General features: G+C 37.8%; 2 protein-coding genes and 3 non-coding genes across 8 annotated transcripts in view; all 5 read right to left on the bottom strand.

The window, feature by feature from the left end:
* The window catches only part of MSH4 (mutS homolog 4), an 84,424-nt gene extending 75,538 nt beyond the window's left edge, over positions 1-8,886 (bottom strand). Inside the window, exons 1-2 of the mRNA XM_036890319.2 lie at positions 8,341-8,886; positions 4,868-5,047 (exon numbers count right to left, since the gene is read on the bottom strand). Of these exons, the coding sequence (XP_036746214.2) occupies positions 4,868-5,047; positions 8,341-8,581 (421 nt within the window). The 5' untranslated portion in view covers positions 8,582-8,886. The remainder of the gene's footprint in view (positions 1-4,867; positions 5,048-8,340) is intronic.
* A 336-nt stretch (positions 8,887-9,222) lies between these two features.
* On the bottom strand, positions 9,223-17,066 carry RABGGTB (Rab geranylgeranyltransferase subunit beta). Of its 4 annotated transcripts, none has more exons than XM_057500334.1 (9): positions 17,045-17,066; positions 15,954-16,061; positions 14,631-14,828; positions 13,972-14,077; positions 13,058-13,110; positions 12,864-12,974; positions 12,136-12,261; positions 10,493-10,646; positions 9,223-10,088 (listed from the first exon to the last, which is right to left on the bottom strand). In XM_057500334.1, exons 1-9 carry the CDS (start codon positions 17,045-17,047, stop codon positions 9,952-9,954), a joined length of 996 nt encoding a protein of 331 aa, XP_057356317.1. In that variant the 5' UTR covers positions 17,048-17,066; the 3' UTR covers positions 9,223-9,951. The 4 variants fall into 4 exon arrangements, with proteins under 4 accessions (XP_057356317.1, XP_057356316.1, XP_057356319.1 ...); XM_057500333.1 differs by lacking the exon at positions 17,045-17,066 and adding an exon at positions 16,733-16,753; XM_057500336.1 differs by lacking the exons at positions 14,631-14,828; positions 17,045-17,066 and adding an exon at positions 16,733-16,753.
* LOC118914975 (small nucleolar RNA SNORD45) lies at positions 14,419-14,490 on the bottom strand. The gene has a single exon (XR_005025822.1). It is a non-coding gene; the product is annotated as a small nucleolar RNA SNORD45 (small nucleolar RNA).
* LOC118914973 (small nucleolar RNA SNORD45) lies at positions 15,566-15,649 on the bottom strand. Its single transcript, XR_005025820.1, has one exon. It is a non-coding gene; the product is annotated as a small nucleolar RNA SNORD45 (small nucleolar RNA).
* LOC118914974 (small nucleolar RNA SNORD45) lies at positions 16,225-16,304 on the bottom strand. The gene has a single exon (XR_005025821.1). It is a non-coding gene; the product is annotated as a small nucleolar RNA SNORD45 (small nucleolar RNA).
* Positions 17,067-21,282: the final 4,216 nt, after the last annotated feature.

Here is a 21,282-nt window from a genome sequence, read left to right as displayed (position 1 = left end):
TACGTAACAGACTATTCAGTGGGACCATGGCTGAATTTGAGATAATTAGTATACAATGACTGTTGGAGATACACATTTTCTCATTTCAGGTAAAAGAACCTCCTCACTTATAAGGGTAGATGTATCCTGTTAGGTAGAAATATAGAGGCATTTTGTTGTGTGTTGCTGATAAAATAACTGATAGTTTTATATTTAAGGTTAGTGGAGGCCAGGAGACGGATAGCCAAACAAGTTGTGCCAGTTATCAATTTATTGTCACAGTTCCAAATTCACCCGTTAATGTAAGCTCTGCAATAATGGGCAGAATCCTATAAGCATTTCTCAAAGTGTGCATAATGTAAAGCTTTCTCAGTAAAGGACACTAGAGGGACCTTGCTGGATGAAGAGCTATCCTGCAGTTTCCACCACAGCACTGTGAGTCAGCAGTATAGGGATGAGGACGTCTAGTGGTAAATGTGCCCCAGCCACACACCGGGAAGTATTGTCCCTGGCAATCTCACAGCCCCAGCATGGCAGTAATAACATACCCTCTCACAGGGCCTTCCCAGAGACCTCTCAGTACAGATATCCTGCACTCCAGCCTACACCCTCTGCAATTTCACCCTCTCCTAAAGTTTGTCTCCCACAGTCTTCTTGATGTCACCACATTCCCAACAGAGAAACTGTATGTTCTATACCTTCTGCCCACACCAGAGCCCTCTCCCATTGTACAACCATGTGACAGCAACCAGCTATAGTTCACCCACCCAACCTGCTTCCTGTTTGCCCTGTACAATGGACCAGCTTTGGCCTGGAAAATCTACAGCCTCTGCCATTCAGTAAATTTAACTTCACCTTCTCCAATGAGATCTGTACCCCAGCCTTGGAGATGGACGGTAGAGGGGGCTCACTTCCAAGTATGATTTCTTGGGACTCCCTTCAGTCCCAGGGTGCTTAATAGAGATTTCCTATATCCCACACCTACTCTTTATCATAGTTTAATAATCCCTTACAATAAATTTCCCCAATTTAAATCACTATGGTTCTTTCTTCAGACTAGATCCAGACTGCTATACTATCTACCTATATATAGTCCAGCAGAGTAAAGGAAGAATGAAAATAGCAATATTATTAGTAAAATGCAATGTGAAAAGAGAGCACATAGCAGGGAGACTTAAACTAGATTTACAGGATCACAGAAGGCTTTCTGAAAGTAGTAGTATCTAAGCTTAGATTTGAGGAATAAATAAGAGTTAACTATATGATGATGAGAAAAAAGAGTTTTCTAAGTAAAGGAAATAGCATATACCGAAGCCTGAAGGTAAAAGAGAAGCACCTGAAGGTAAAAAAAGCACCATGTTCAAGGTATAGGAAAAAATATCAGAATGGTTAAAACACAGAGTACAGGTGAGAAAATAGTGTGAGACAATACTAGAATGCCTGAGTTTATCAGGGACTGCATGATATATCTATGTCCAGATATTTAAATTTGATCTTAACAGCAATGGGGAGCCAAAAATTATTAGAAATAACAATATAGCAAAGGACTATTGTAGGTTGAAGTTGTATCCCCCTAAAAATTCTAAACCTTTAGGTAACAGAATATTCAGTGGAACACGACTATTCCAAATGTGACTATATTTGGAGACAAGGCCTTTAAAGAAATAATTAAGGTTAAATGGTCAATAGGGTGGGCCCTAATCTAATATGACTGGTATCCTTATAAGAAAAGATTTGGACACATATATGCACAGAAGCACCATGTGAAAGAAAAACAGATGAAGTTGGCCATTTCCAAGTCAAGCAGAGAGGCCTCAGAATGCATGCAACCTGCTGATATCATGATATTGGCCTTCTAGCATCCAGAAATGATAGAAAATAATTTCTGTTGTTTAAGCCACTAAGTTTATGGTATTTTTGTTATGGTAGACCCAGCAAACTAATACAATGGCTGACTATACAAAAAAATAGACAGAAATCAATTTTATGTCTATATATCATCCATAAATATTTAGAAAATAAAATTTTTAAAAGACTACAATTGAATTGCCACAAAAATTATCAGATACAATAGCTATAAATCTAACAAACATATATAAAACCTTATGGAAAAGCATTATATAAATTATAAACTTTATGGAAAAACATTAAATCTAAGTAAGTAGACAGGAATCCCATGCTCACAGATAAAAGACTTAATATTTCAAGTCTCCCTAAAAGAATCTATTGATTTAGTACAAGTGCAATTTCAATCAATATTTCAAAGTGCTTCTTCTGGAAACTGATAAATTTTGGCTTAAAATTTATGTGGAAGAGCAAAGGGCCAGTAGGAGCCAAGGCTCTCCTGATATAAAATAAGGTGACCAGAGCATGATAAAGATGTAAGAGCTGCCCTACTAGGTATCAAAACATATTATAAAGCTAAAGACAGTATGAAAATGACACAGAGATAGACATAATGACTCATGGAAGTTAAGAGAGGTAGAAACAGAACCATATATATGTTGGTCTATGATATATGACAAAGGTGACATTGCAAGTCATTGGAGGAGGAAACTCAAGAAATAGGAATTGTCTCTATGGGAAAAAGACAAAGTCACCTTCTTACCTCATATTATGAACAAACATCAATTCCAGGCATATTAAAACTTAAATGTGAAAAGCAAAATCTTAAAACTCTCAGAAGAAATGCAGAAAAACCTGTATTTGACCTGGAACAGGTATGAGATTCCTAACTAATACATAAAAAGTGGTAATCATAGAAGAAAATACTGATAAAATTGACTCTATTAAAGTAAAGAACTCTAACTTCTGCTTCTGGTATGTTGAACAAGGTCATATGAATCAATTCTCTTGGTGAAAACAAACTCCTAGACAAAATATAACTATACAAACATACATACAAAGAACATAAAATACACACAAACTTAACAAAAATATATACATACAAGCATAAAAAAAACCTAAAAGCTTTAAAGAGTTTCAGGAATACATGCATATATGTGTCAGAATATACTGAATTTCACTTAAATATGCTCAATTTTATTGTATGTCAACGACATCTGAATAAAGCTGATAAAAAGCTTATCATGCATACTGATACTTCCAATTTCAGCAAAAAAAAAAAGGGGGGGGGGAGGGCATTAAAAAGCAGAAAGATACTGAGGAATTTTGGGGCCAAGATCCAAAAAACCCAAAATAATCCAAAGAGATAAACCCAGCAAAAGCAGCCAATTTTTTCTTGAGGCCATTTGCTTAACAGTTCGGAAGTCAAAAAAAATAGAAAAATATATACCATATAAACACAAACCAAAAGAAGAGGAATTGCTGTACTAATAGCAGATAAAATGAACTTAAGGCAAAAAGCATGTCTAGAGATGAAGAGTAATTTCATACTAAGATACAACAGTGCTAGATTTGTATGCTCCTACTAAAATAGCTTCAAAATATGCAAAACAGAAATTTAACAGAACTATAAGAGGAACAGACAAGTCCACAATCATGAGAGAATTTTAACATACCTCTACCAAAAAGTCAGTAGTGATATGGAACTAACACAATTAAAGAAATGACCTATTAGATGTATATGCAACACATTTGTAAAAGACACATTCTTTTCAAGCAGATATAGAATATTCACTTAAGAAAACTTGTAAAATTAAGAATTTCTGTTCCTCAAAAGACATCATAAAAAAGGAGGAAGATAAGCTACAAGCCTAGAAAAGATATATTCAATACATATAGTCATCAAAAGATTTCATATTCAGAATATGTAATTTCTACAAATCGATAAAAATAAAACTAAAGAAAAATGGGCAAAAAACATAAACAGTTATTTCACAAATAAAGCTACATAGCCAAAAAGTATACAAAAGATGATCAATCATTAATAACCAAGAAAATGCAAATTTGGACTATAATTAGGTGGTATTTTACAACTGCTAGACTGGCAAATATTAAGAAGTCTGACATTATCAAATATTAGAGAAGATAGAGATTAACAAGAACTCTCATACACTGCTAATAAAATTATACATTGGTAGAACCACTTAGAAAAACAATTTGTCATTATCGTGTAAATGTACATTCACAAATCCTATAACCAAGCTGTATGTATCTTAGAGATGCTTACACATGAAGACCTATATTTTTAAGGGTTTTTAAATTTTTTTGTTTAAATTGATTTTTTTAAAAATTCAAGTATCATTGATATACTCTTATGATGGCTTCAAATACACAACACAGTGGTTAACATTCAACCATATTATCAAGTCCTCACTCCCTCTAGTGTGGTCACTATCCATCAATGCACTAAGATGTTATAGAGACATTAACTGTATTACCCATGCTGTGCTGCTGTCCCCGTGACCAACCTATATTGTGATTGTGAATTATTGTGCCCCTTAATACCCTTCTCCCTCCTCCACCACCCTCCTCCACCTCTCCCCTTTGGTAACCATTAGTCCCTTCTAGGTGTTTAAGGGTCTAACCCTAACTTGTCTTATGATGACCTACTTTACCTATTTTGCCCTCAAGGAAACCTAGTAGATTTAGATGAAAACTAAAATTTAAGTATTAAAAAAAAAATGCAATACTATTACCAGAATCAACTTCTATATTTAAATAAACATCATATAAAAGGGAGAGCTTTCTCTTTCTTGTACTTTGTCAGAATGATTAAAATAATGTAGACCTGTATTTATTTACACACAATATCAGAAACTATGTAGCAATGCTGTTAACCTAGCCCCAAATTATGAGTGAATTGTTTTCTTTTAGTCATCCATATCAGCTAAAATGTCAAATGAATTATACCACCCCAATTTATAATTCACAAAACTTTAAAAGTCTGCAGAGATCATCCAGATCAATATTCCACTGATTTTACCTGAATATCCCATTTGCGGTATCCAATTTTTATAACCTGATCTCTGGGGATTTCCAGCAGACCGTGGAGTTTTTAGCATTTGAGGATAATTACTATCTCGTGCAGATGAACTTGTACCCGAAGTAAAATTTGACGCAAACGTTTTTTCTGCATAAGATCTTTTGTTTCCAAAGTATGAACCTAAATTCAAAAAATTAAATATCAGTTCTTAAAGATTCAGAATTATGCAGTATGTTAATCACTGTAATTTATAACATGTTCACTTTCTATAAAACTTCATTTGGTGATCACTTTTTAAAATATAACAAATTGTAACAAATTTAATGGCATTTATAAATAACCTTGTACTAAAATATAAGGAAAAGTGCTTGCTAAAATGTCTTGTGCCTCCACAGTTCACTGACTACTCTCGTTAAAATCATGTATTACCTTGTAATCTTCAAATATACCATGTTGACTTAACTTCATTGAAATTCTCTCCCACGCAAATAACATAGTTTTAGACTCACTTGGACTCAGTTCCTTATTTAGGTATTTCCCTACTAATACATTACCTATTTTACAAGGCTGCCATAAAATTTGAAAGAATGTAAACAGCCTAGTATAGTGTCTTGGCTCATTGAAGTTCTTAAAAATATATATTAGGGCTCTTTTTTCCTATTCCCCTTGATTTCCATTACAGCTATTTTGATTATCCTTAAAAGTTATCTTTGTCAGACCATTTTTCCTGTCTACCTCTTACTTGTTAGATTCCCAGTGTTCCATACATTTTTACCTTCTCTCACAAATCAACATAGATTTTCTCTGCGCATATCATCTATTATCTTGGCTTCTATTAATATCTACTTCTAGTTACCTATAATTCCCAAACTTTCATATACAACCCTAAATTCTCTTACACTGTAAACCATGGGTTGGCAGATTTTTAATAAAGCAACAGATGGTAAATATTTCAGACTTTGTGGTCCACACAGTCTGTCATAATTACTCAACTCTGACACTATCATAGGAAAGCAGCCATAGACAACAGAAGTGAAAGAGCATGGCTGTGCTTCAATAAAACTTTGTTTCTAGATATTGAAATCTGAACTTATTATAATTTTCACATACCACAAATTAATTTTTACTTTTTAAACCCTTTTAAGATGCAAAAAACATTCTCAGATCTTTACATGTGTTATTCATATAGTAGCCACTTACTATATATACATGGCTTTTTAAATTAAATAAAAAATAATTCAATTTAAAAATTAAGTTCCTTAGTCACACTATCTACATCTCAAATGCTCAAAAACCACATTAGGCTAGTGGCTACCATATTAAATAGCATAAATATGAAATATTTATATCATCACAGAAAGTTCTTCAAACAATGTGGCTTTAGGTCCTTCTATCTAATTAGGATGTAAACACCTTTTGGATGTAAACTTTTACATATCTTCCCAGAACATTTAAATGTACAAAACAAACTTGTAATCTTTCCCTCAAAATGTATGGTCTTTATTACCAGTGTGGTCAAATGTACTATCCTGTAACCTGTCACCCAATTCATAAACTTAGGAGTCATTCTTAAGTCATCTTTTATCAATTCTAACAGCCCATCAGTGAATAAGTCTTGAAAATCTTTTCCTTTTCTTTAATATCACTAAAACTTCTCTCCATCTCCACTACTGCGAGCCCATTTTAAGCTCATATATTCTTCAGGACTTTGGCAAGTCTCCTGATTGTTCTCCTTGCCTCCAGTATTATGCCTCTCTAATCCATTCTTCACATCATCCCCAGTGATCTTCCTAAAAAAGAAATTTCACTATGTCTCCCTTTCTTACAATTCCTCAGTATCTCCCCATGCTCACCAAAGGATAAAATCAAACTCCTTTGTAAGGGTGCCGGCAGAAATAGGGTAACACATTTGAACTAGGATAATTTGAGGAGAGTTTGAAAGAGAATATCTGCAAAGGTGTGGACAAGATGTAAGGATATCATCAGAAATAAAGAAATAAGCAGAACCAGGCAAAATGCTACATTAGCATCCACAGGCTTAAAGGAGACAAGGGAGTGGTTACCAAAAACTGGAGACCAAAAGGGTTGTTTACTGTTCTCGGTTACTTTTAGACTCTGAGCCCTTCTTGAAATTTGTTAGTTCTCCAATTCTTTACCTCTATTTTGCTGTATGTTCTTAACTTCTCCTTTCTGGCCTTAAATACAATGGTGACTTTCAAATCTGCAGTTTTCCTAATTTTCTCTTCTTCGACCTAGATTCATACATTCAGTTGCCTTAATGTGAATATATGGACACCCCAGGGGTTCTTCACACTCAACATATCCCTAACAGAACTCATTTTCCTTCTAAACACTGCTTCTCCTACAAAATTTCCTTTATCAGGAAATGGTACAATCATTTACCAGAGTTTAATAAATAATTCACAAAAGCCAGAGTTTGATAATTTAGACATAAAATAATGAGAACTTGTAATGGCACAGAGATAGAAAAGAACAGAATTATTTAAAAGATAGATAGGACTTGCTAATGGATATTGGGAGTGAGAGATGTTGCTGAAGTCTTCTAGGTTTAAGATTTAGCCAAACCAATGATAGCGGTTAAGAGAAACTGGTTCACAAGCGGTGGAGATGAATTTAATTAATCATACCGAGAGTCTGAGGTGTCCATTGGTCCCTCACTACAAACTTCAGAAGACATTCTGAAATAGTCATCTGGAGTATTGATGACGTCTGAGCTGTGGTGACAATCACATCCAGGTAGAAGAGGCCTGGAGAAAAGCTCTAAGAACAAACCAATAATTTGGGAACTAACAAAGGTACGCAAAGCAGTGGTCAAATAGGAGAAAAAGATGGAGAGTGAAACCGAGGAAACCAAATGAAGAGAACTGAAGAGAACGCTGGTCAAGAACATTAAATACAGTGGAATAGTCAGATGAGATTAACTGAAAAGTGACCATTGTATGTGGCATTTCTTCCTCACCAGTGAGTTGCAATGGTGTTGGAAAAAAATGGTTTTGCAGTGAATGTAGAGTGACCATAAACGAGTTGAACTCGCACTGAAGCCACACATTTTTAATACTAATCATATTATTCACCTGAATTAGATAAAATGGAAAATTTAATCTAATTTCATTCCATCCTAGTTCAGAAGCCAAAGGGTTCACCATTCCTATCACCAAACTTCGGCACGAATTGTCATGTTACATGCTTTTGGAAGGGGGGGCCATTCTACTGGATATCTTTTCCAACCTTCCCCAGTACTGAGTGACCCACCACCAATCCTGTAATAAAACCAGTCGGAAGAGCCAGCCTTTTAATCCTCAGACCTATCGTATTCCCAGAGCACTCTGTTCCCATCCTCCAACCAAACCACCAATGAAACTTGTCTGTGGTAATCACCAACAACTGCTCCCTGAACCTCCAGGGGCGGCAGCCCTCTAGCCAACAAGGAAATCCACCCAGCCACTCCTTGCCTTGAGCAGGCGGGGCGCTTAGTGTGCTCTGAGGAAAAGTGCCACTGCTGCTCTGGTCGCCTGCGGCTCCAGACGTGCCTGGAGGGGTGGATGACGAGGCCTGGGCGGAGGTGCGGCTCTGAGGCGTCTGCTGGAGTCCGAAATTATAGCGGGGAGCCTGTGACCGCATATCTAGTGATGAGCTGGAAGCCGCAGGGGCTGAGGGCGAGGTTGATGGGACCTCAGGCCTCAGCATCCTCATTAAACTCCCCAGGAGCAAGTATGATTTCTGAGCGCCGCTTCAGGGAGGCAAATTACAAGCGACACAGGAAAAGGCGGGAGGACGGTACGCATGCGCGCACCACCACGCAGGCGCACTGAACCCCAGCTGCCCGTCATCTTCACGTAAGAACTACTGCCGGCTGTTAACCAATTTCATCACTTCCGTCAGGGTTTGGTTTTGAGCTCAATCTGAGGTAGAGCCCTCTCCAATGTGTAGGCATTAGCTGAACAGTACTCAGGGCTCATTGACAACTCATCTGTTAGTCCTATTTTTATCATAGCACCCTATTTCCCTTATCACAAGGCACTTGGTGATTTTTATTATTTCCCACTTACCCCCACATACACTAGCTGCTTTTTAAAATACAGAAACTGTTCACCACTGAATACCCAGTGCCTATGAGATAGTGCAGACAAATTGAATGTTCACAAATAGTTAATTACCAAAATGCTAAACATTTCAAGAATCTCACATAAGCCCCTATTTTAAATACTTCAAGATGTTGACATTGGTCAATGTGTTAAGCAAATCATCACTGCTGTGTAAAATTATTCTCAAAATGACTGTTACACAAGGTATTGCGAATATACTTGAGAAAATTTCAACTTCCACTCAAGAAAAACATTCACTAAGATACTTTATTTTCACCAAGAATGCAAAACCATTAAGAGAACAGTTGAGTTCATTTTAGTCTTTCCGAAAACACAAGTTCAAAAAATACTGTGGCAAATAGCTTCTCTATCCTTATTGGTGAAGGGAGAAAAAAAAAGCCAACCATTTGGTGGATTTGCCAGCATTCTGACAAAATGTTAAGAAAGAATAGTGTAGTCGAGACTGCAATCAATCTTATTCTAAGATAAATGTCATTTACCTAAATTACTTTGTGACTAATAAACCTATAAATTTTCCCAAATCACAACAGCCATTAATTTTTGTGCATATTTTAATTTATATGGGTTTATCAATTTTTATCTATTGACACTGTCATTGACACTGACTTATATCAACTGTCATTATATAGCATATGAAGGGAGAACATGGGAAAATTAAGTACACCAGACATTTTTCAGCTAATTATTTCTCAAAACTCAATCTGCTGTTACACAAACAGGAAATATACTGACGCATAAACAAAATATTGTACTCAGAATAACAGCATTCCAGAAGAAAATCTAGAGCTTAAGATACAATAAAGGTCTTTATTTTATAATATGTATAATTACATAATTTATTAACAACACAATTCATATATAAAATATGAGTAATCACTTTTAAGTCTGATAAGCACTTCAAATACAGAAATGTTGAGATTTTGAAACTATAGTAGAGCAACTTTTCTATCAGTGACTCTAGCTCACTAGTTCAGGCTGAACATTCACTCTCTGAAGTACTTCTTCAGGCATGCAAAAAACAGGACTAACAGGTTTGATCTGTTCTTCTCCCAAAAGTGATAATCCAGCAATTCCAAATAAAGTATGAAAAGGATCTACCTAATAAAAAAATAAGAATTTACAGAATATTACTTAGTGAAAACTTCTAAAAAGCCTGCTACTGAACAGTAGTTACACTGGATCCCAACTGTATTTCCTTTACTTGCATGTGTGGTTTTACATTTACTAATATAAAAATCATTTTAAATTGTGGTTTCCAACACCAGACCTTTACCATACAATAATTTTTTGTCAACAAATGATGAGAAATTTCTTATAAACTTGCTTTCTATCCTTTGCATATTCTCAAATAAAAATTACCCCCCCCCAAAAAAATCTGGCTTTCAAAGCAACACTTGGAATACCATACATATATTTCAAAGATTGGAAATGCTTAGAAACATAAAAGTAAAAGTAAGCAACACTAAAAATACGACTAATTAACATGTCAGAAATATACTTGCCATATCTCCTGGCCTGTCTGCAAATCCTCCTGTTTCTTCATCTTGACATGCTAATATGAAACTACGCAGTTTTTCTCTATCAATCCAATGAAGCCTTCCAATTATCTTTAAGGAAGCCAACACCCACCACGAATAGCATACATCTGGTAACTAGAAGCAAGCCACAAAAAGTTGCCACAATTTCATTCTCTTGTCCAAACAAGGTTGGGGGAGTGGGGGTGAACAAAGGATACACTGACATGCAGTGCTTGAAATGCTGAAACCCAGAAATACAATTGCTTAGAATTAAAGATAATCACTGGAAAAAAGACCAAACACTCCTATCTACAGAAACCCATGCTAAATGTCTTAGTGTGTCAGTACCCAATGACAACCATCCCTCTTTTATTTCTATCTGAAATGAATGCCTAACTCAGCCCCTTATCTAATATGATGGTGGTAAGGTTCATGAAATCCATGCTGATCTTTGTTCCATTTCCCTAAGTAGAGCATTTTTAACAAGTGCTGTTAGGTACATGCCTGCTTAAAGATTATCTAAAGCCTAGCTCCTGAAAACAATGGTCACTTGAGTTTAAGATATGCAGAAGATTGCACCTTAGAACAAACAGGAATCTTCAATAGTCACCTTGGGTGACTCACAGGCATATTAAAAGCTGTCCTGGATCCTAAGTGTAGCTTCCTGGCAATCCCGACCCCCACCCATTTTTTAAATTGTGGAAGTTGCCCAGATTTTTTTCACTGACCCTTAACTAGAAACCAGTTGTGGGTATTTCCCTACCTGCCCCTACCACACTTACTCAGAAATATCAAGCAAAGTTAAACAAAAATATGATGACCCAGATGAAAGCTCAATGACCTATCCTGTTTTAGATCAGGGACCAAGCAAGATACAGCTGTTGAGTTAAACCTAGACTACAACCAAAAAAGTTTTTTTAAATATAGGAAATTTAATTGCCTTCCTCCAAATCAAAATGTCAATAATTGTTTCTTTAACTTAAAAAAAATTTTTTTTTGAATAAAAGATTTTAGACTTAAAAAAAATCTGATTTAGCAAATCCATTGCCCTTGCACACTCATAAGTGGATATGGAGATTTCAATACAATATGCATGGGCTTGCTTAACAGCAGCAGTCCTTGATTCCCAGATGCAAAGCTTTCAATATATGACTGATGCCCTGGTATAAGTCCTCAACTAAAAAGTCTGAAAAAATAGCTTCATTTCAGTGCCAAAAATAAACAGGACTTTCAGAAGTAGGGAAGGAAAAAGATCCTTTAAGAATTCATGCTATGTCTGAATACAATATATATGCCATTATAGCATTCTCCTTCAGAAACTCAAGAGTCTATTTCAGGATAGGGAAAAACCAAACACAGACTTGTGGTAAAAAGAGCATCATAAAGTACCACGCATAGCTTTTCTTCAGGAGTGATTTTTAAATGGATGCCAGGGTTAATAAGCATTTCAACCCTAGCTGTTTTATTCTTGTGCAGGAAACTTTTTAGAAAGCACACATAAGAACTACAACAGGGAGAAGAAAAAGCTCATTATCAATTTATTGGAGCAATACCAAAAAATCTAAGACAAGTATTCACTCAAGGTTATAAAGCTACTACATCAGTTTATCTTATGAAACAATACCTTCTCTGGTCTTCCATTGAGTCCACCTGATGGTAACTGTCTTTCACAGAGCCACCAACCGAGTAAATCAGAATTAATTTGATGCAACTGACTAGTAATAGCCAGGAATCCTGTGCAACAATAGATCTAAAATTACAGACATAAAGTACATGTGTATAATTTTTCAAAAGTAACATAGTGATAAAACCTACTCAAATTAAAACCCCATTATATGTCTAAAAATGTGTTTTCAGATAATTGTATTAAGAGTTGCAAACGTAAATATCACAACTACTTGAACAAATCCAAGCATATTACTACTAGCATCCAATAACGCAATGAAATACTGCTGTCAAAATTTCTTCATGGCTAAAATCAAGTTTTATATGCCAATTGTTTACAAATACCATATGGTCTCTAGCATTAACAGGTGTTTAGGACAGGTGAGAAAACTTAAATTTTCATCTACTTAAATACCAAAGGGAAATCAAAGTATTTTTGGTGATTACAAACCTACTTATTTTCGTCTGGGCCAGAAGGTTCCACCAACAGGGGACTGTATATAAAGCACACCACTGTAAAAATGCCTTTCCCAATCAGCAATTAAAGAATTCTTATGTTAACATCTCACATTACATTCGGTCAAATTGACTTCATATTTAACAGGCACTGAAATTGCCACTGACACATTTTCCCAATTACACGATATCCCTTTCACACTGGCACATTTTAATCTGCAGTAATATTACCTGCCCAGCATGAGATTCAGAACCTGGCCTACAGCCAAATCCACCATCAAAATTCATACATGATAAAACAAATTCGATTGCCTTTTCCACATTAATAGCATCAAGTTTCCCCTATAAACAGAAAAAAATACACCTATTATATTCCAGGATAATCATGGACACTTCATCATTCCAATAAAATACTCAAAACTTACCAACAGAGCCAAAGTTGCCACTGCACAAAAGGAGAATCTTGTATCAATTTCTCCTAAAAGAAAAAGGGATAAAACCAAAACGTTAAGTGTTATCAGAGGCTTCTCATCATAACAAACAGCGCCAAGTTAACAAAAAACAAACTCTGCACAATAACCAGTTAAATTTCCAGTAGTCATTAGTTCATGTTTAACATTTTAAGTTGCCAGGAGGAAAGCTAAATCGGAAGTGCAATCACTTTACTTATAAGGAAAGTTCTAAGGAAACTAGAACTTTGGACAGAGGAAAATGCTTTGTCAAAAATTATCTGACATTGCTTACCAAGTGCCCAGAAAGGGAAGGTAACCAACAGAACCAAAAGGACTAGTCAATTTCTACTAATGACAATATAAACTCACCCTATTACATAAATGTAGATTTTCACATCCCATGAAGCAGCTGGTCTCTCCGGCCTGAACTGTACTCAGCCCTAAAGCAGAGATTTATCAAGTAAAATACTACTCCCTCCCTCCACTCAAATATTCAGTAAGTTTGTAAAGTTTTTTGAGTATTTTTACCTTGCAACTAAGTAGTTTTTTAAAAAAACTTTACAAAGCCACCAAATACTGGGTAAAAAAAAATTCACCTACCTTATCTTTTAGATTGGCCCCCTCTGTTCCAGTGCTCCTGTATGCTGATATAACCAGCACAGTGCATGCTGGAACTTCCAGCAGACCATTAACTTGTTAGACCAGCTGCTTAGTGGGACCTGAAAAGATAAAAACTTAAAATCTCTTTATCATAAAAATTATTAGCAAAGCCTCCCATTTGCTGTACTTCAAATTTGCAACAAAGCCTGTTACTATTAAAAAAAACCACCAAAACAGGACATTTTTAATATTGCTATTTTGGGTAACATGGATTAAACTGACATTACCCCAAATATCTCCAGCAAAAGAACCATCTTCTTTCTGTAGACTCTGAACATATTCCACAACTTTATTTACATCAATAGCATCAATACTATCATACAAAGTAAGAATCTGCAACAACAAAAAACATGTTAATAACTTTCTTCAACATGGCTCAATCTGTTCTAATGATGCTCTTCTTCAACTGTTATAGTTGCCAAGCATGTCCTTTTGTCTATCTGTGTGAACTTTCTCAAACACGCAGACTATCTTTTACTATGCAATTATAGACATTATCCACAGACCCAACCCTTTAACCATTAAGCATTTATTTTCTACAATTAATTTAGCATTCCAAGACACTTATACTTACACAGAAGCTTTAAACCCATATTTGTGGATCTTCACCCAAACAATTAATCCCACTCAGTGGTTTTCAAGAATTTATATATACTGAAAATAAACATTTTACCAAGGTCTCAGTGTAATTTTAGAATTTTACATCAACTTTGATTCAGCTAATACATGCCATCACATCACTGACCTTGTAAAACAGACTTCATTTGAAAAGCTTACAGCAACTTTTTGACATTTACACTCATTTTGTCAACTTCCTAATACCTAATTTCCCACTCTTAGGTCAGAGAATACACTACTAAGACTGCTAAATTCAATTAGTATTTACCTGGACAGCACTAAGAGTGTACAAAAGATGAGGATCATGTCCAATACTAGCACTTACTCCACCACACTCATGTTGACAAGACTTTATAAATGTCAGAATTTCTTCTCTATTCATGCGATGTAGTTGTCCCATGAGATCCATTACGGTCAGACCCCAATAGATGCCACTCATTCTCAAATACTCAGACATACAGTATTCCTAAAATACACAATTACTTTAATGTGCCAGCTTGAACTAATGTAGGGTAAAAGACATTGAATACATACAGCTAACTAGCCACATTGGTATTTTTTACTTCACTGATCCCATCGTCAGTATTGAGTTTAAACTTGTGGCTCTCAAATTTGGGGGGAGACCATCTGAGAAGAGAGAACACGATTAACTTTGCTGTGACTGACAATACAAATAGGTCTTTAATCTCTCCCAAGAACCAACCCTAAGTCAGAAAATACCTACACTTTTCAAGTTCAGGGGCAGTAAGAACATTCTTTCAGAGTATCTACACAGTATTTATTAGACATCCATCCTTTTAATATGCGAACTATGTACAAAACCTATTTATTATCTATTCGTAAATGATGCAATCTGAAAAACAAAATAGCCAAGGCATGCAAAAGGAAAGATAAAACAGCTAACATTGGCTAATCAGAGATGTAAACTGATACAGGAAAGAGTGCATAAACAAATTTTTGCTAGTCACCTGTGCATTACATTTTAAACTTTTGAACCAGTTGATCTCAGTAGATTGTTGAGAATCTAAATTCAGGATTTAAGTATCAGCAAGTACAATATTTTCCAAGATGGTAAATAATTCAGCTGTTTAGATAGCAGAACGAAAAATATTTACTTTGTTGAGTTGTTCATTTTTTTTTCTAGGATTGTCCCAAAGAGGAAAACTATTCTTCAAAGCTTCTAAGTTAAGGTAAAACTTCTTCAAGGTCTCAGAGTAATTCTAGAGCAGAAGTGTTATCACACATCAGCCATGAATTCAGATAATACATGCCAACACATCATTGACCTTTAAAATATTACCTCCACTACAAAAGCAGAAACTATTCTGGACCTCAAACCTCTTACAAATCAGGACAGGAAGGGAATATACTTTGCCAAGGCCTCTAAAAACCATGGTTAATTCTGATGGACACTCAACCTCAGATATCCAAAGGTACAGTCACTGCATTTCAAAAATACTATCTTCAGTTCTTGGTACACTGGAGTTTGTTACCATTTTTACAAAACATAGGCCATAAATTCTGACCATAGTGCCTATGCAGACTGGTCTGGCTTCTTTTAAAAAAGTTTTCAAAATAAAATGATACATACATAATCATCTTTTTTTGAGCCATAGGAAGCAATATAATCTGCATGCTTCTCTAATAGTAGGGTGTCAGGTGCATCTGACTTGATAGTAACATCCTTCTGCGGTGTGCCCTTTCAAAAAAAAAAAAAGTGATTTCATAAACCTTTCTTTTAATGTCTGACCCCAGAGCATACACTCAGTATACATCTGAGCCTTTGATTCCAAACTGCCATACAAAAATTTTCCACGTAAAAACTGCCCAAGTATCTGACTAACAAAGATTCAGGTATTTTTCAGGTCTCAGAGTAATTCTAGAGCTAAAGTAGTTAGTAATCAACTTTAGATTCAGAATACATGCCAGCTCATCATTGACCCAAAAATTATTACCTTCATCTGTTATCTTTTACTTAAAAGTAAACATTAAAATAAAAATCTAGCTAGTCCATAATTTGCAGTTAAATTCTCTAATTTTATTAATCCTAGAAACTCGGGTTTCAAAACACCTTCTACACACCCCAGAAGTTATTCAATTTATCAAAAAACAATCCTTTTTGCGTCTAATTCTCCAGCTTTAGTCTCTTCAATTTCAACAAGCCCCCAGGTATAAGGATGGGGTTCTAGTTCCCCGCATTTCTCATTTAGATCTTGGTGAGACTGCACAGTATTAATCAGAAGCGGATAATTATGATTACCTAAAACAATTTATTGAATGTCCTTCAGACCAAATTTAAAATTTACTAAATCTTCAACGAGACCATACTAATGAGCCTAAAGATTTTGAGTCATTAAATAAAATACACACATACATATACGTAAGGAAGCCACCACAACCGATTGGGTCGACTCTTCAGAAGGATTAAGAAATCTGGCCCGCCGGTAAGGAGGAAACCAGGGTAAAATTAAAAGCAGCAAACTAGCCGCGAGATCTTCAGAAAACGCTGAGTAATACATAACCCTCTCTGAGCCCTCAGGAAACCTTCCAAGAACGGTGTCTTAGCTCAGCCATTCTCCAATACTTGGTAAACAACCCTCTGGTGACTGAGCTGCTCAATATTTTCGCACTCGGCCTCCTCCGGACCCACCCGGACATCACCGCAAAACCTCCATCACGTACCATGTCTGAGAGAGGAAAGGGAACTTAGCTCCTTCCTGGGTAGATTTAGGCAGCAAGCGCCTGCGCAGAAGCGCCCCACAGGTCCCCTCCATGCTCTACATAGCTGACCACACTCCTGCCTGTAGGGAGGAGTACTGCCAGGTCTTCCCTAGAACCCCACCATAGTTGTCCTCGCTGCCTGAGCCCAAAGTTTGTGGTGCCGCTGTCTCCTCCTGTATACCTCGATTTGTCTAAAACAGTTTTAACTAACATTTGAATATCTGAAGTGCTTTGAAGAAATAATTTATTCTTCAGGCGCTTTGATTTCTGAAGAGCTGGAGTGGCTGGTAATTAGCAGAGTTCTTGCACCTAGTAAGTATTCGGTAAATGTTTTTTGAGTAGGTGTTGATGAAATGTTCACATTCGCCTGTTTGCATGGGCAGATCCGGATATACCTTCCTCACATACTCCCTCCACTTCAGAAGGGCTAACTGCTGAAATATTTGGAAATTACTTCAGGAAAAGAAACACTTGAGTGCGTTTTTCGAGCTTTCCACAGAATTCAGATTTGCTAGGGTTGTTATTACAGCTATTTTCATTTGTGCTTCCTTAGGTCTTTTATACCTAAGTATTTTTGAGCACTTGTTAGAAAACATTGGCACGTCATACCTGAAAATGCATTGCATTCAGCAACGATTTGGAGGTGTTCTTGGCAGTGGCATATGTGGGCTATCAATAATTCAGAGTGTTGACTCATCTATGATGATAGATTTTGTTATCTCTCTCTGTACTTCTGTTGATGTTACCCTTTATAGTTTGAGGCTACTTTATTAAATGCATATAACCTTGGTCATACATTTCTGGTGAGTTGGAGGCTTTTATCATTAAGTGATGACTGCAGCTTGCACTTTAATACTTTTTACCTTAAAAAGTCTGCATTGTTAAATAGTACTGTAATTTCTCCAGCATTCTTTTGCCTGTAAATCAGATGCAGGAGGTGTGTGGAGGAGTGAGGGAAACCAAAGCACAGAGAGAGGTCAGATCTTCTGTGAAAAGCAATGCTTAAAATAAGAATAAATACAAGTTTCAGATACAAAAAGTAACATTCAGATTGAGTGAAAAACTGCTGATAGAATGAAAAATAAGCCTCAATTCCTACTTCATAAATCCATTCAACAAATATGGTTACATGAACATCTAGCTCACAGGGCCTTGATGAGTCCATTACACTCAAGGCATCGGATGTCTAGAATGTGCTAAATACCATTCTAGGTTTTGGTAATACAATGGTGAGCAAAGTGGAAATATGTTCTAGCAATTCTTATAATTACATTTACAATTAAATTTCTCAGTATTTGTCCTACAAATATACTCCCTTGGGTATGAAGTGACTTATGTGCAAGAATGTTCATAGCAGCAGAAGGCACTCCTTCCGGGCTCTGCTGACTTCCTGAAACATCAACGGCAAGTCCCACCGATGGGCAACAGTCCACATTGTCTTTTGCCCTGTGTGCAAAAAATGCTGATGAAATCATTGGACTCCGTCAGAGGCAGGCTTTCCTTCTAGCCAGTGCACCTGGGCCAGTGTATCCACTTCATCATTCCCTGGGGATGCCAAAGGAAAATGGCGAGTTACATGATATATGGTAACTGTCTTAGTCTGACCAGAAGCCCATAGGTCTTCGCACAACTTTTGCCCCAAGCGGGGCCAGTGACTAACCGTCAATTGGCATGGTACCATGTCAGTAGCCACAGGTCAAGCCCCAATAGACAATCCAGCTGTCAGTGCAGATAACTATAGGGGAGGGCTCCTGGGTGATCATGAGCCATACTGCCTGCAACTCAGCCCTTTGCCTGCTCTTCCCCTCTCCATCCTCCATCCCACTTTGGGAGCTGCTCACTACTGGAGCTGTATGTATACCAAGCATCTTCAGGTATAGGGGCTTTTCCCTCCTAATAAGGCCTCTCAGCTACCAATGGCTCAAAAGCAAGTTCTTTCCGCTTTCTACTAGTAAATGTCACTGGCCCAATAAGTGTTGGAGTTCTCCACTTAAGGGGCTGGTAGGCAGGGTGCTACGCTGCTGTGAATATGCACCCCATTTGGCCACTGTGGGCGTCTATGCCATGCCACTCCATGGCCTTTGGTTCTAGTCTTGCTCCCACCCCTCAATGGGATAAGTGGTTATTACCTTGGTTAAAGCTGTTCCAGTGATGGTCTCTGTAGCCAGCAAGGCATGGAACACAGCAGCCAGTTGCTTCTCTATCAAAGTGTACTGAACATCTGCTCCCTTCCATAGTTGTGACCAGAATCCAATAGGTTGGCATGTCCGTTCAAGCTGCTGCCAAAGACCCCATCCATAACTGTCTTTGACTGCATGAACATCTAGCTCACAGGGCCTTGATGAGTCCATTACACTCAAGGCCTGTACAGCCTTGACTGCTCACTTAGCAGCAGTAAAAGCAACTGCACATGTTTCGTCCCAGGCCCACCTGATTCCCTTTCATACCAGCCATATGTATAACGGCTTCAGAATTTGTTCCACCTGTGGGATAATCATTCTCCACACTGGGGAATTAAAACAACTATGAGTGGGCTTTATGATGCCCACCTTCTCCAACTCTTGTAGAGTTTCTCCAATTTCCTTGTAACCCCAGGCTATTTTTGCTGTTTAGTATTTGTCACCCACTAAGGTACACATAGCGCTACAGGTGGGTGCTTAGCATGTCCCCTCAGAACTGCCTTTACCACACATACCCCTAGTCAGAACTCACCTGCAGTGGTCTGTAACCATGCTGCAGAATATCAACCACCAAAATATATTCATGGATGGGATAAATAACACAGTATACTCCTTTGGGGGTAAACGCCCTATCCCCAATGAGATTTGGGCTTTCTTCACTCTAATTGCCTTACCCTCATAGCCATCACAGCAAGGGTCCCAGGAAAATGCTCAGTGTTGCCATAAATCAAAGAACATTCAGCTCCTGCCTCCACCAGCACCAGGACACATTGTACATTCATGGGGACCAATGAATTGCTAATTCTACATGTGGCCTCTGGTCCCTACCACATCTCCAAAGGTGGGGCACTTGACCCCCCACCTCAGTCAAACTGCAATACCCAATTGACCTCCTATAGGGGTGACGGCCCAGGGGAGCCTGAGAACCATCCCCCAAGAAGTCTTGCAGGGACAAGACCAGACATGGTGCTTTGCCTCCGGCTTCTGTGTCCTGGACCTCAGCGGCTGGAACTGCTGCTCTGGCTTTACTTAGTGCTGCAGTTCTAAGAAGATCCTATTGGGCTGCCCAACAAGTTCTTCTTTTACTACCCCTTCCTTTATTAAATCAACCCACATCTGTGTCCTTGAGACATTCACGGAGCCCTTTGCACCTCTCCTTTCAGTCATAGACCATACTTACTTTCGTGCTCTTATTGCTTCAACCTCCCCCAGATCTGCTAAAGTACGAGCAGCCTCACTTATGGGTTGCCCTATGTGGGGGGCAGTAATAGTTACTAGGGACCCAAAGAGAGATGAGGAAGCTGTATGGAGCACCAGATTTATTCCTATGGTGAACAACTCCTCATCAGATCCCTGAGGGTTCATATTATAGATGATAACTTTCATGCCCAGCTCTCGTACCACCTGCTGGAGCTCTGCATACATTTTCCAGCTAGTGGATAACTTGGCCTGATTAGGCCAAACTGCCCTGATGGCAGCTGTCAGCCAATCGAGAAGCACCCGGTTCCCTGAGGTGTGTTGGGCATTTTGCAACCTCTGCCAGAGAGAAGGGTGAGTCGACACAGGAGCCAGTCTACTTGTTTCAGAACCTGATATAACAATGTTTTCCACCTCCATATCCCAGAGATGCAAAGGCCACATAGGCAGAGGTTCTGACGGCTTCTACTGAAACTGTATGCCCATGTCCACCAGCTCATCCTGGGTATAGAGGTTGTGAAGTGCTCCACAACCTTGGGAGGGGGCTGCTCCTCCCCCTGAAGAGCCCAGCGGTTGTTGTGTTTTTACTTTCTTAATTACAATGGGGTGGGCCTTTAATATGGGAGGGGCTAGTGCCTTGGGTGGTGGCCTCTGCAGCAGTTCAGCCCTCTGCTCCACCCTGTCATCCTCCCCTGATATCTCCTCTACCATTTCCTGGGCTGAAGGAACCACTCTTTCCTCCCCCTCCCCTGACCTCCTGCAATGCCAGTTCTCCAGCTACATCCTCCCTTGCTGCTAATCTATCTTCCAGAAGCATGACCT

This window comes from Manis pentadactyla, chromosome 4, assembly GCF_030020395.1.
Source record: "Manis pentadactyla isolate mManPen7 chromosome 4, mManPen7.hap1, whole genome shotgun sequence".
In the NCBI taxonomy this organism is placed as follows: Eukaryota; Metazoa; Chordata; class Mammalia; order Pholidota; family Manidae; genus Manis; species Manis pentadactyla.
Note: the sequence above shows the minus strand (reverse complement) of the source record. Positions and strands in the feature narration are given on the sequence as shown.